The 13,342-nt window shown below is 43.1% G+C and overlaps 1 protein-coding gene across 1 annotated transcript in view; it reads left to right on the top strand.

Moving 5' to 3' along the window:
- LOC149442412 (A.superbus venom factor 1-like) overlaps positions 1–13,342 on the top strand; it is a 209,546-nt gene that overhangs the window by 168,518 nt on the left and 27,686 nt on the right. Inside the window, exons 28-34 of the mRNA XM_089656128.1 lie at positions 256–357; positions 637–787; positions 3,561–3,724; positions 5,131–5,289; positions 7,607–7,666; positions 10,855–10,945; positions 11,444–11,492. Of these exons, the coding sequence (XP_089512254.1) occupies positions 256–357; positions 637–787; positions 3,561–3,724; positions 5,131–5,289; positions 7,607–7,666; positions 10,855–10,945; positions 11,444–11,492 (776 nt within the window). The remainder of the gene's footprint in view (positions 1–255; positions 358–636; positions 788–3,560; positions 3,725–5,130; positions 5,290–7,606; positions 7,667–10,854; positions 10,946–11,443; positions 11,493–13,342) is intronic.

The raw sequence follows: 13,342 nt of genomic DNA, 5'->3' as shown, positions 1-13,342 counted from the left end.
TAATCTTCCCTACTCTAGCAAAAAAAAAATGTTTTTACATAGATGTTAATATGTTGAAACCTATGTAGGTTTTAGTGATTGAGTTTTCGAATTGCAGCATAACCAGCCTGTGTCATATGAGTGTCATACTGTATATTTCAGTAATCTGGTCCAATTAAAGTAATGTCATAACTATTAGTACATTAGTGAAGAATTGTGAACCTTGTGCAATGTTTAGTCATCTGTGCTAACGTGTTTTCTCTTCATTATGCCCAGGGTGGTTTAGAGAAAAGTTCTGCCGAAAAGGATTCTGCACTCACATCCTTTGTCCTTATTGCTCTCTTGGATAGTGTGACCATTTGTACTGGATATGTCAATGTAAGTACCATCACTTTGCAATTAAAGTGCACTAAAATCAGTGTAGACTATAGAGGCCATGGTCATGGAGGATAAAATCCTCTCTTCCATTTGCACTGCCCACCCTAGAGTGCCCCCAACTTGGGACCCATAGTACAAGATCTGCATTTGAATCTACATTCACCATTTAAGTAATGACTGTGGATATTCTTTAAATGACATGTACTGATTTACTATATAAACAACTCTCATCAATGTATGCAATTTTTCTTAAAAAAAAATGTTTTCTTTGGTCCCCAGAATCTACAAACCAGCATTGATAAAGCTTCTTCATATATAAGCCAGCAATATCAATCTCTCCAAAAACCATATTCCATTGCCATCACTTCTTATGCTCTGGCCAAAGCAGGAAATCTACAGGACATAAATAAACTGATGTCAGCCTCTACAGGTAAGGTACCCACACCGACAGGCTAGGGACTATGGGCAGCAGACGTATAGAGGCAGCTTCTCCACACCTTAAGGCCACATCCATCAATAGAAATTCAAAAATCTACAGCCCTGGTGCCCAACCTTCATTTAGTCCTTTGGAACTTATTGGGGTGGATTTACTAGACCAGGGGTCTGCAACCTTTAAGACATAAAGAGCCACTTGGACCCGTTTTCGAGAGGGAAAAAAAGACTGGGAGCCGCAAAACCATTGCAACATTTAAAACAAATCCGGCACTGCATATATTGCAAAAAGCGCTCTGGTCATGAAGGGGGTTTAAGGGCCCAGTAAGCAAAGGGTTAATCAGGGCCACAGTGTATCGTCATAATCACAATCATAGCCATAGGTCAGTGGTGGGCAACCTTTTTTTTCAACTGAGCCAAATCTCGCCAAAACCACGATTGAAATTTATTTTGAGAGCCACATTTTTAAAACTGAAAATACATCCCCCATATAGTAATTCATCCCCCATAGTAATTCATCCCCCATATAGTAATTCATCCCCCATATAGTAATTCATCCCCCATAGTAATTCATCCCCCATAGTAATTCATCCCCCATAGTAATTCATCCCCCATATAGTAATTCATCCCCCATAGTAATTCACCCCCCATATAGTAATTCATCCCCCATAGTAATTCATCCCCCATATAGTAATTCATCCCCCATAGTAATTCATCCCCATATAGTAATTCATCCCCCCTAGTAATTCATCCCCCATATAGTAATTCATCCCCCATATAGTAATTCATCCCCCATATAGTAATTCATCCCCCCTATAGTAATTCATCCCCCCTATAGTAATTCATCCCCCCTATAGTAATTCATTCCCCATATAGTAATTCATCCCCCATAGTAATTCATCCCCCATAGTAATACATCCCCCATATAGTAATTCATCCCCCATAGTAATTCATCCCCCATATAGTAATTCATCCCCCATATAGTAATTCATCCCCCATATAGTAATTCATCCCCCATAGCAATTCATCCCCCATAGTAATTCATCCCCCATATAGTAATTCATCCCCCATAGTAATTCATCCCCCATAGTAGTTCATCCCCCATAGTAATTCATCCCCCATATAGTAATTCATCCCCCTATAGTAATTCATCCCCCCTATAGTAATTCATTCCCCATATTGTGTCAATTCACTTACCTTTGCTCCGCGCGTTCCTCTCGCCGTGTTCCCGCGCCGTTCCGGTCTTCAGGGCGGACTGTGAGAGGAGAGGAGTTCGTCACGCTGCCCCGCCTACATCCTGACAGCCAATGTTTGCCACGCTCCGCGGGCCGGATTAAAAGGTCCGCCGGGCCGTAGTTTGCCCATTGCTGGGCTAGCTGCAGAGTCCTGACTTTTGGGGCGGCCGCCCGAGAGGAGGGAGGGGAGCGGGCGCTCGGCACACAGCAGAGCCGCATTAAAATGTGTAAAGAGCCGCGGCTTGCCGACCACTGAGCTACAGCAACCCTATTGCCTGTCACCTGGTGGGCAGTGTGCTCCGGAGCCGCAGCAAAGGTGAAAAAGAGCCGCATGCGGCTCTGGAGCCGCGGGTTGCCGACACCTGTACAAGACTGTGCATCTTGCAAGTGTAGTTTCTCCACAGCTTAGTAAACAAGATGAAGTTTTACTTTTCAAAGAATACCCAATTACATGCAAGGAAAAAAAAAAAAAAAGCATTTTTGCTTGCACAGGATTGGATGATGAAAGTCAGCAGAGCTTCCCCTCATTTATTAAGCTCTGGAGCAACTTCCCTTGCAGAGTTCAACTGCACTTCCAAAGTGCATAGTCTATTTGCCTTTAGTAAATCCATCCCATTGGCGTGGATTTACTAAAGTCAAATAGACTCTGCACATTGCAATCGGTGAAGCTTCTCTTTGCAAAGAATACCCAATCAAATGAAAATAAAATAAAAAAACCCTGTATTTTAGGTTTGCACATGATTGGATGATGGAAGTCGGCAGAGCTTTACCAACTTTACTAAGCTCTGGAGAAAATGCCATTCCAGAACGCAACTGCAATTGCAAAGTGCACAGTCTATTTGCCTTTATTTAATCAACTGCATTGATTTGTAAAGGAGATGTAGTAGCAGTGATCTATAGCATTCTTATGTAGTGTGTTTCCAGTCTATGAACCCAGTCTCCAACCACTCTTGTTGCATGGTCAATGTCTTTGACCATCTTCTGTTGCATATTTATAGTCTTTGACCACATCTTGTAGCATGCCCATAGTCTCTGACCATCTCCTGTTGCATGTCCATAGTCTTTTGACCATATGCTGTTGTAAATCTAGTCTTTGGTAGTTTTATGTAGTATTACATTCACCTAATGTAATGAGAGACCCCTTGTTGATGTCAGGGGCCACACTTTAGGCCTGTATACCAAGAAAGATGCTCATTACTGATTTATAGGCTGGACATATAAGCTTTTTTGCACATTGTTGCAATACTCTAAGCTAGGTATGGCTCATTCTTGCCCTTCATAATGGAGTTGCCTATTCTGCTTATGCCACATGTACTTATTTGCTGACTTTCAAGCAAGCCACCGGCTTCAGGAAAGAAAATTGCTCAATTCCCCCATCAAAAAAGTTGGTGTTGATAAGGGAAACCCTCCTGCAGCACTATTGTGTTTCTTCCTTCCCTGCTGGCAGAGCACAATGGTCACTGCAGTGACCATTGCAGTGGAGTTCAAGGTACTGATCATTATTTTAAGCAAAATTGTCAAACATTATCTTTTCAGATAGCAACCATTGGAATGAAGAAGGCTACAGAGAAATAACAATTGAGTCAACATCCTATGCTCTCCTCACACTTTTGAAGAAGGGGGAGCATAAGAAGGCCTCACCATTAGCCCAGTGGTTGACGGAACAAAGATTTTTTGGAGATTTTTATGGATCAACTCAAGTACGTAACTCGCATCTACCTTAAGTGCTAGGTATACAAAATATAAGGAAAAGTATTATATAAACATATCTTTAAAAAGGGGGGGGCACATGCATTTGACAATCCTGGAAGTCTTTATTACTGAAGAGCCTTAAGGGAGCTGCTGAGCTGAATGGGAAGTAGAAGACTTGAGCCACCAGAATGGTGAGTATAAAGGCTCTTTTCTTGCAGGGAACTTCAGGTAAGATCTTTTTAAATATGTTTTCAGCTTAAAGGAAACCAGTGGTGATAAGTAATGGGAGCTGATACTGCTGACCTCTCCTTTTTTATATGCCAGTTATCTGTCTTATGTGATGTCAGCTGTCAAATCTATTCGATTAGCACAGATTTCCCATATAAATAGGATTTTTGACTTGTCAGTAAAATCCATTCTTTGGAGTACAGTACAGGACACAAGATCTTTAGTCTTCTATGGGTTAGTTCAGCTTTACAAAAAAAATGCCTATGTAGATAAGGGATATTTACAGATAAAAACAAACTGTGCAATTTTGACCAAAGTTGAATAATGTCCTGGCTATAGGTGTAGGCCATTTGCGTACCTCATGAAACCTGACTGGTAAACTTTTAGGATATTGAAAAGGATGTTGGTAAGAGACACCTAGCTGTTATTGTTCACCTTCTATATCAAAGGAGTGAGCTCTCAAACACTGAGCTCAGAGCTAATACACCAGGGGAAAGAAAGCACAGATTACAAAAGTTTGATGTAGGGCAAAAGCAGAGGTAGGACAGGTGTAAGCATCTTGGTGAAGACCAGGGGTGCCATGGACAGGCCAAAGGGAAGGGTGATAAATTATTAATGTTGGTCTCCCACAGAAAAACACAGATAGTATTGATGAGCAGAAAAAAATAGGACCATGAGTGGAAGCATTTGTGATGTCCACTCAGGCCAGAACATCCCCGAGGAGGAAGGGACAATGACCAACCTGACAGATTCTATGCATAAATTTTGAACTCATAGAAATAAGTTGAGAGCTTTCAGGTCCACAATGGGCCAAACTCCTCCATTTTGCTTGGGATCTGTGAACAGGTTTGAATAGAAACCCTGAAAGTGTTTCTCATTCAGAACTGGGGCAATTCACCAATGTGAAAGGAGCTGCTGAATAACAGCAAGAGGTTTCCAACCATCAATGCAGGGAGAAATTCAAATTTGAGAGCATTTAGTGAAGAGGAGGCAGAGTCTAAAACTAAATTTTTTAGCCACTGGAAATGATGCACTGAATTCAAGTATCAGGTAAGAAATGTATAAATACGTAAAGTAAAGCGGGTATAAAACAACAGTCTGAAAATGTATAAAACTAAATAAATATAAATGGACCTAAAACTATGATAATTTCTCTATACTCTAGTGTCTAATGGCTTTTTTTCAGGCAACCATCATGATGTTCCAGGCCCTTGCCCAGTTTCATATAGATGTGCCAAATAAAGGAGATATAAACATGGATGTCACATACAAGCTCCCTGGCAAAACAGACAGTGTAACTCAGAAAATCAATGTTCAGAATCTCTTGGTGGCTCGCACAGATCAGGTGAGAATTAATTTGATGATCCAGTGACATCAATGGGGACTGAATGGCCTCTTCCAAGGACATTAAATTCATTTGAAATCAGTATCCTGACCCTGGATTTGGAGATTATAAATCATGAGGAACACTGGATAAGTTAAAACTGAATTCCAAGCAAACAGCAAAACACAGAAGCTGGTATACATATACTGTATGTGGGTTGTGTTACCATCTAAAAGAATACTTAAACTTTTTCATTGCCATTTATTCCATTGTTAACATGTTGTCTTTCCATCTACTTTACAGGGAAAGCATTTATTTGTGGATAGAGTGAAAAGGGATAGAATTTCTGCCACAGAAAAATTCCCCAAATTAATAGTTCTAAACAGTCTCCTCTCTACTAAAAAATGACATTATCACAGTTTGTATTGTCATTGGCAAAGAGCCTTCCTAACTCCCCATGTCGGTAACTGTACCTGAGGCCATTGATGTCTAGATGCCCAGACCAAAGTTTAACAGTAGTACTCGTAGGGTAACCTGACCATAACTCTATGACTAATGTCAGGAACTGGTGGCACTGTGGTTCCCAGAGCTAAAGGGTGTAGTTTTGGTGACCATCAGCAGGAATCTCCTAGTACCCAGCAGATCCCTGTAATCAGTTTCTGCCTGATACTGGCTGCTGGGAAGGTATATAAGCCCCAGTGTTTTGCCTGTGAGCTACAGTACATGCCTGTTTATTAATGTTTTGGTCCTAATCCTGCTTCTGCTCCTGCTCTTGACTGTGATTCCAACCTTGATCCTGTTCCAGTATCTTGTACCCTGGTACCCTATTTCTTCTCCCCTTGTTCCTGATCCCAGTTCTGGTCCCCTTCCTGATCCATCTTCATGGTTGCTCCCCTCATCTCCTGACTTACCCTGTTTATGCGTGTTCCCCTCCATTTGTACATATATTGTTTTATAGTTAGGTGGCTTGTAAGGTATTCAGTCAGTTCCTTCACTGTCACATTTATTTTCACTTTTGCTTGCATAGTGTTTGCTGGTGTTGGATGGGTTTCTGCTTTATTCCTAATAAATCTTACTTTAATCATACTCGGTCAGGTCTCAGCTTCCTTAAGGCTACGTTCACACTTGTGTGCAGGCATCAGACAGGCGTTTGGGAAGTGTTTTTACAGCTTCCCAAATGCCTCGGACAATTCTGCCCATTGCAGGACATGGTGCTGTTCTAACGGGAGCGGTAGCATCGCGGCGCGGCAAAACGGACGCTTCTGGTGGAGTCAGGAGGCGTTGAAGCCTCCTATTCTTGTCTATGGTGCCACTCAGCAAACGCCCGGCCGGTGTTTGCGGCGCGGTTGTTGGGCGTTTGCAGAGCGGTAATACTATTTAAACTTCATTATAGGCGTTTGTGGGGCATTTTTAACGCTCTGCAAACGTCTAGCAACCACCGCTAAACCGCGCATGCGGCGTTTGCGGAACGTTAAAAACCGCTCCTCAAACGCCGGACCAACGCTTGCCAAATGCTATAGGGGCATATGGCAAGCGTTGGTAAAACAGTCAACTGTGAACGAGCCCTAAGTGCAGCATACCAATGTGGTTACCCTGGCTATTGCTGGATATCTATGCTCAGTATCCTAAAAACTAATTTGTCTTCAAGGAGACACTTTGACTCAGTACACATTACACAAGACCACCAACAAAAGGGCTGCACCATTGGAGATTTGGCTGGATTTTACTGGAAGGCAAGTTGCCAGTCTACAACCACCTACTATACAAATAAATGCTTTACCGGCAGCCAACAGCGTGAAGAGGATGGCTATCTGCCACCCTAAGCCACATAAGATGTTGGCTCTACTGCAATCTGGCCCTAATGATAAAAGTTTGTTTAAAGTGTCTTTAAAGCCAGCCCAAACTTTTTTTTTTTTCATTTTGGATTGAGTAAAAAGGTCAGAAACCCTGTCCATTTTTTGGATTTTTTGCCATCTGTGTTCCTTTCATTTTCTGAAGCGAAGTAAGGCTCCTCCTAGATAATTGTCATTGCAGTTAATGTCCGATTGTACCTACTGGAAGGTTTTCTCTTACCTCCTGTTCTGATGACAACTCAGAATTCTGGATTTTCCCTCAATTTTGTTCTTAGTGAAAATGATGATCAGAAAAATAAGTCTCCCTAGTGTAGTAAAACCTGAAATGGGTTCAAAACCCCTCTCCAGACCGCCTAGAAAAATAGATTTCATCCACATTTGTCAAGCAGATTTGGGGGAGAGCTCATCACAAAACAATTCAAGTTGGATCTTGCTATAAGTGTTTCACCGTATTCTTGAAAGGAAACTAATGTGTTTTATTACAGGCGACAACAAGTGGAGACTTTAAAGTCACTGCAAAAGGGAAAGGAAAAGGTACCTTGACGGTTAGTTTCAACATTCTTTTTTTTTTTCTATAAGTATCACAAGAAATGGAACTGTTCTAATTATGTATAGTTGAATATTACATGCCATTTTTCAGGACACATCCCCTACAGTGAATGAGAGGTATGGGGGTCGTACTCTAGCCTCTCAAAAAGTTTGATCTTGCCAGTGCTGAAGTTACCTAGGAACCCTGCACCCTCAAAAAAGGGGCTTTTTAAAAACTTAAACTGAGAAGTCCAAGTGACCCCTTTATCAAGAGTAGAGTGCAATAATATTTTGCATATAGCCCAGACACTCTGGTACTGTGTTTAACCACTTGCCTACAGGGCACTTTCACCTCCTTCCTGCCCAGGCCAATTTTGAGCTTTCGGTGCTGTTGCACTCTAAATGAATATTGTGCGGTCATGCAATACTGTACCTATATGACATTTTTTGAGACATATAGAGCTTTCTTTTGGTGGTATTTACTCACCACTGAGTTTTTTTATTTTTTTTGCTTTTTCTTAGTTTCTGTTATAAAATTTTGCAAACAGGTACATTTTCTCCTTCACTGATGTGCACTGATGAGGCTGCACTGATGGGCGGTGATATGTAGCACTGATAGGCACTGATAGGCTGTATTGATGGGCACTGACAAGGAGGCACTGATGAGGCTGCACTGATTTGCGGCACTTATGGGCACTGATAGATATCACTAACTGGCAGCACTGATGGGCACTGATAGACACTGACTGGTGGCACTGATGGAAAATGACTGGTTTTACTAATGGACAATTACTGGTGGCACTGATGGACAATGACTGGTGGCACTGATGGACAATGACTGGTGGCACTGATGGACATTGTTGGGACTGCACTTATGGACACCATTGGGGCTGCACTGACATAGCTTTGTAACTGCACTGATGTCCTCTGATGTGTAAATACACCTTCCGATTACCGTCTCTCTTCTCTCCTCACACTGTAAGGAAAGTGCATCCAATAACCGGCAAGTGTATTTACATTGTGATCAGCTGTGTTATTGGACACAGCTGATCATGTGGTAAAAGGACTCTGTGATTGTTCCTTTACCATGCCATGTGATCAGCTGTGTCCAAAGGACACGACAATCACAGAGCTCGCCCAGGTGTGCACCCCAGGGGGCGAGCGGGAGGCGCGGTTCTGGAGGATATCATATGACTGTGCTGTACTGTCAATTGGCTATAGCCTGGTTGTTAAATGGTTAATATACACAGTTGCTAAGAAAAAGTAGCTAGTACTGCTCTGAGTAGAATGTATACTGTGACTTGTTAGGGTTCAAAAGAACTGGTATTCAGAGATTGACCGGAGCAGGAAGAGGAGCTTTAGAACTTTGACCAGATGATGCACATTTACATATTTAAAATTGTTAACAAGCAATAAATACATGTAGTGTCCTCTAGTGTTAGACAAAGTGAGGTAAATGTATTGTTGACTCATAGTAGGTGTGTGAGTCTGAATTTACTGTGGGTTCAGTGTGAGGTCAGGCTGAAAGACTCTGCACACCAGGCCTCTATCACCTCCTTCTGGTTCTGGAGGTTCATGGAAACGTCTATAAACTAGTGGGTAGAGGTAAGGAGGCATGATCTGCAAACTTAGGGGAATCTGGCCAATCCCCAGGCAGGAGGTCTGGCAAGGTGGCTAGGTCAGCCCTTAAATATGAGAGAGCCTGGCTAGCAATAGGAATCTGGTGATCAGGTGGAAGATGGAGTGTTGAGGATCGTGAGGCTTGGGAGGGGACCCTGGGGAAGGGCAGCTCTGCCTCCAGGCTGGAGCTGAGGAAGAAGGACAGGAGAGAAAGTTTAGACAGAGGTAACTGAACCACAAGTCCTATCTAGGAGGCAACCTGTTCAACATGGAAGACTAGCACAGCTAAAAGGCCTGAACAAGCAGTCTTCTACAAAGTGCAGGATACAAGGGACTGAGTGAGTACCTCTACACCCCCAGGGCCTATAAGGGAGGAGGCTGCCAGTTGCAATATCAAGCATGCTTTCATGGGGAGAGTGTCACAGCTAACCTAATTGCTTGCTCTGGGACACCTGCAAAGCAGCAGGGATGGCTCATTTACTTATACATATAAAAGGTGCAGCTCTAGATATGCATAAAAAACTAAACATATTAAAACAACATGTTAAATGAACATAAAATATAGTAGCAATCAGGGGCGGACTGACAACTCATGGGGCCCCCGGGCAATAGGGGATCATGGGGCCCCTGTGTCCTTGCTCAAACTCAAAAAAGCGTATGAAAAAGGTACCAGGGGCATCTCATGGGGCCCCCTACTGACCCCGGGCCCTCGGGCAGTGCCCAAGTTTCCAAATGGTCAGTCCGCCCCTGGTAGCAATATAGTCAGGTGCAAAATAGTAATAATGTTAATAGAAAAATAGTATAATGAGTAAATGTCCCAAATAACTGAAACGCCCACGTGGGGATCCAATAGAACCTAATAGAGTGCGTGGGGGCGGGAATCCGGTGTGTCACACAGTGGATATAGGGTATAAAGAGTGCGCACTCACCAGAAGTGCGTCAAACATGTGCATATGAGATTATCCTCTCTCATCAGGTAGTGGTCATCTACTGCCAAAACAGGGTCAGGGTCATACACCATCCAATCTCATCTAGGGTAGGTACTCCGAGAGCCTTATTGCATGTCACCGTCTGGGGTCCCTTTAAACAGATTCTGCAAGTGGGAACTCTCAATGAAGAGAGCCCAATAAGGGACACCACATAACGTAATACCGTAGACACTGTGTTTATTGCATTAAGGAGTAACAGATCAATATATGAGAAAATGGTGAAAATAAAACTGACTGTCCAATTCAGGATGGCCACCAGCGGTGGTCAGACGTCCAGAAACTGTAGCCCCCCCTGACGCATTTTGTGCGATGCACATCATCATAGGGAGCTGGGCTAATTTTTTGTAGTCTCAGATAGCGCTCGCTTGCTATTTTTCTACATGGCTCATTTACTGTTCATTAAATCTATTGAAATATTTCAAGGCAAACAACTTGTCCATAGAGTAAAAAATGTAAAAATAAAAATACATTCCACTGCCTTGCCTACCCACTCTGCTTTGCAACATACCCCTTTGACAAAGCAATTACTTGTCTCTCTTGACAGCAATAGTTTGCACTGAATTGTAGAGTAATTTTGTTTTGGTTATTTTGCGCAGGTCAATGTTGTATATTATGCTAAAGCTATCGAGAAGCTGGAAAAATGTAATAATTTTAAACTAGATGTGACCGTTGCCAAGGAAGAACCTGGTAAGTATTAAGTCCTTTTAATTATACTTTGGTGTAGAGGTTTTGTATGAAGGGTTCAATCAGAAAAAATGGGTTCAGTTTGCAGAATCCACTGCAGCTTGCAGATGGCAGTGTGTCTCTGTTTTATACTGTGATTGTCTGATGCAATAATTGTATTAAAAAAATAAATTATCTAAAAAAAAATGTTAACAAAAAAAATCAACCCAATATGCCACCGACATCTTCAGTCCTCACTAACAGTCGTGAGCCAGAGTGATTCCTGGTCTTGTGATCGCTATATCACTTATTACAAAGGGAATACATGCAATCTGAAGGAAGAGGAATTCATGTATTGAATACTTTTGTATTAACTGTTTGCAGTTATTGAAATACATTTTTCCCAATATTTTCCCTCCTTACCATTAGATTTGTTTTTGCTAATGTAAAAACTATATCTATAATCATTCTGAAAATATTTTTGTATTGCGTTGCTAGTACTACTTTATTTTTTCTCTTCAGCTGTGAATCTGGAGGCTAAATCAACCATCTCAATGGAAATCTGCACCAGGTATTTACTGCTATATGCAGTTTTTGGTTAGTGGATTGCTCCTCTTGCAGGCTCCTATGATATTAGGAAGAAAATCCATGTTCATTTTTATACTGCATTGATATTGTTTAGCAACAGGGTCATATTTAGCCATCTTGTTGTCTTAAAGTCACCTGAATGATGAAGACTTAAACTCTTCTAAAAAAGCAGAACTCCAGGAATTATCTTTGTTGCCAACTTACATTGTTCCAGGTTGACATGATGTGATTATCCATATTTTATATCTGGAGAGCCACTGGGGATGCTGAAAATCACTATAGTAGCCAACACTAGGTACAGTGATAGCCGTGGTCTTCTGGGTTCTGCTTGAGCAGCTTGCCCTGAACAGCATAAGCAATTATATTTTTTTCTTTTAGGGAATATTTTGTGTCCCTTTTCTTCTTTTTTTGGACCTCACTCTTGATCTTGATCACCTGCAGCCTTATTCATCCACTTCATGTCCACATGACTAGTAAACCCGAGATAGGTTCATCCAGACCCCACTACACCACCGTTACCCTTTACCCTTCCATACCAATCCCCTTTACTTACTATACTTACAGAAAACACAACACCAATTTTGGAGTAAAATGGCCAACACGGCCTTTTATTAACAAATCAAGTTTAAACACATCAACCATTCCTTATAACAGAAAACATAAAGAGTTGCCGTTGGTCTTTGAAGGCACCCCCAAAACGATCCGAAATGCACCTGCGGACAACCATATTCCACTAGGCCTCCAGCCGCAACCAACCAGCTCGGAGACAACCATACCATCCGCAGTGCAGCACCACCACCTTCCAGTTAAACCTCGGTTAACTGGGAATGTTCCCAGGCACACCATACCAACGATGGGTCCCACACCATTTTGTACCTCCAAGATAAGAACCGCCTCCAAAGACCAACCACCGCCACAGCACGCTGGGTGAGCCCTTACCCATGCGTGCCACACCACAAACAAACCCCTCCGAACTCCATCCTGTAGACCCAGAGACCATAAATCCGATCCATCCGCATTCAGATGTACCCCAGCACTCCAAAGATACCTCCAAGTATCCACCTCCAGATGCCGGACCACCAGCCCCCCATTACGGATAAAGAAGCGCCCCACCTCCTTGTCGACCTTCAGATCGTTGCCACCCGCAGGAAGCACCAGGACATCCAGTGGGCCATCCCGTCGATTCAAACGCTGCCCCTCCTGCAGCACACGACCCCACAACATACCCGGCACACCCATCCAGCCCCCAGGACAATACATTACCCAGACAGGACCGACACTCCCCCCAGGCCATGACAACAGAACACGAGACCCCACCAGTCCCCCAACAGATGCGGACGAACGCACAGTCGAAATCTCCGTGAATCCCACCTACCAATACGTGTGAACCATATCCAACAAACCCCACCCGGCAGCTTCCGTACCAGCCCCCATCCAAAGCGAATGCGAAGCACACAAGGACACATCCAACCAGCCGCCTTTAAACACCGTCTGAAAACTGACACAAAGTGAAAGTGAAATAAGAGGACCCCTCAGCGCGCTGGAAAAAAGGACCCCTGCCCCACCGGACGATAGGATAGAAAATCCGGCACCGCACCCACCGGGCACACATGAGATGCTGGAAGAGCAAAAAAACACACCCATGCACCACGCCCCAATCGGTCCGTCCCAGACCGATGGACGAGCACCTCCACCCCAGTAAACCCAGCACACAACCTCATCCCCCAATAACCCCCCCAATAACTGATTGAGACGGACTACCGATCTCACCAAAACGCAATGCCCCAAAAAGGCCACCGCAAAGGCCGCCCGAAACAAACACCTCGAAGCCCG

Source organism: Staurois parvus, unplaced genomic scaffold (assembly GCF_062004578.1).
Source record: "Staurois parvus isolate SC_StPar_1 unplaced genomic scaffold, SC_StPar_1.0 ptg000887l, whole genome shotgun sequence".
NCBI lineage: Eukaryota > Metazoa > Chordata > Amphibia > Anura > Ranidae > Staurois > Staurois parvus.
Note: the sequence above shows the minus strand (reverse complement) of the source record. Positions and strands in the feature narration are given on the sequence as shown.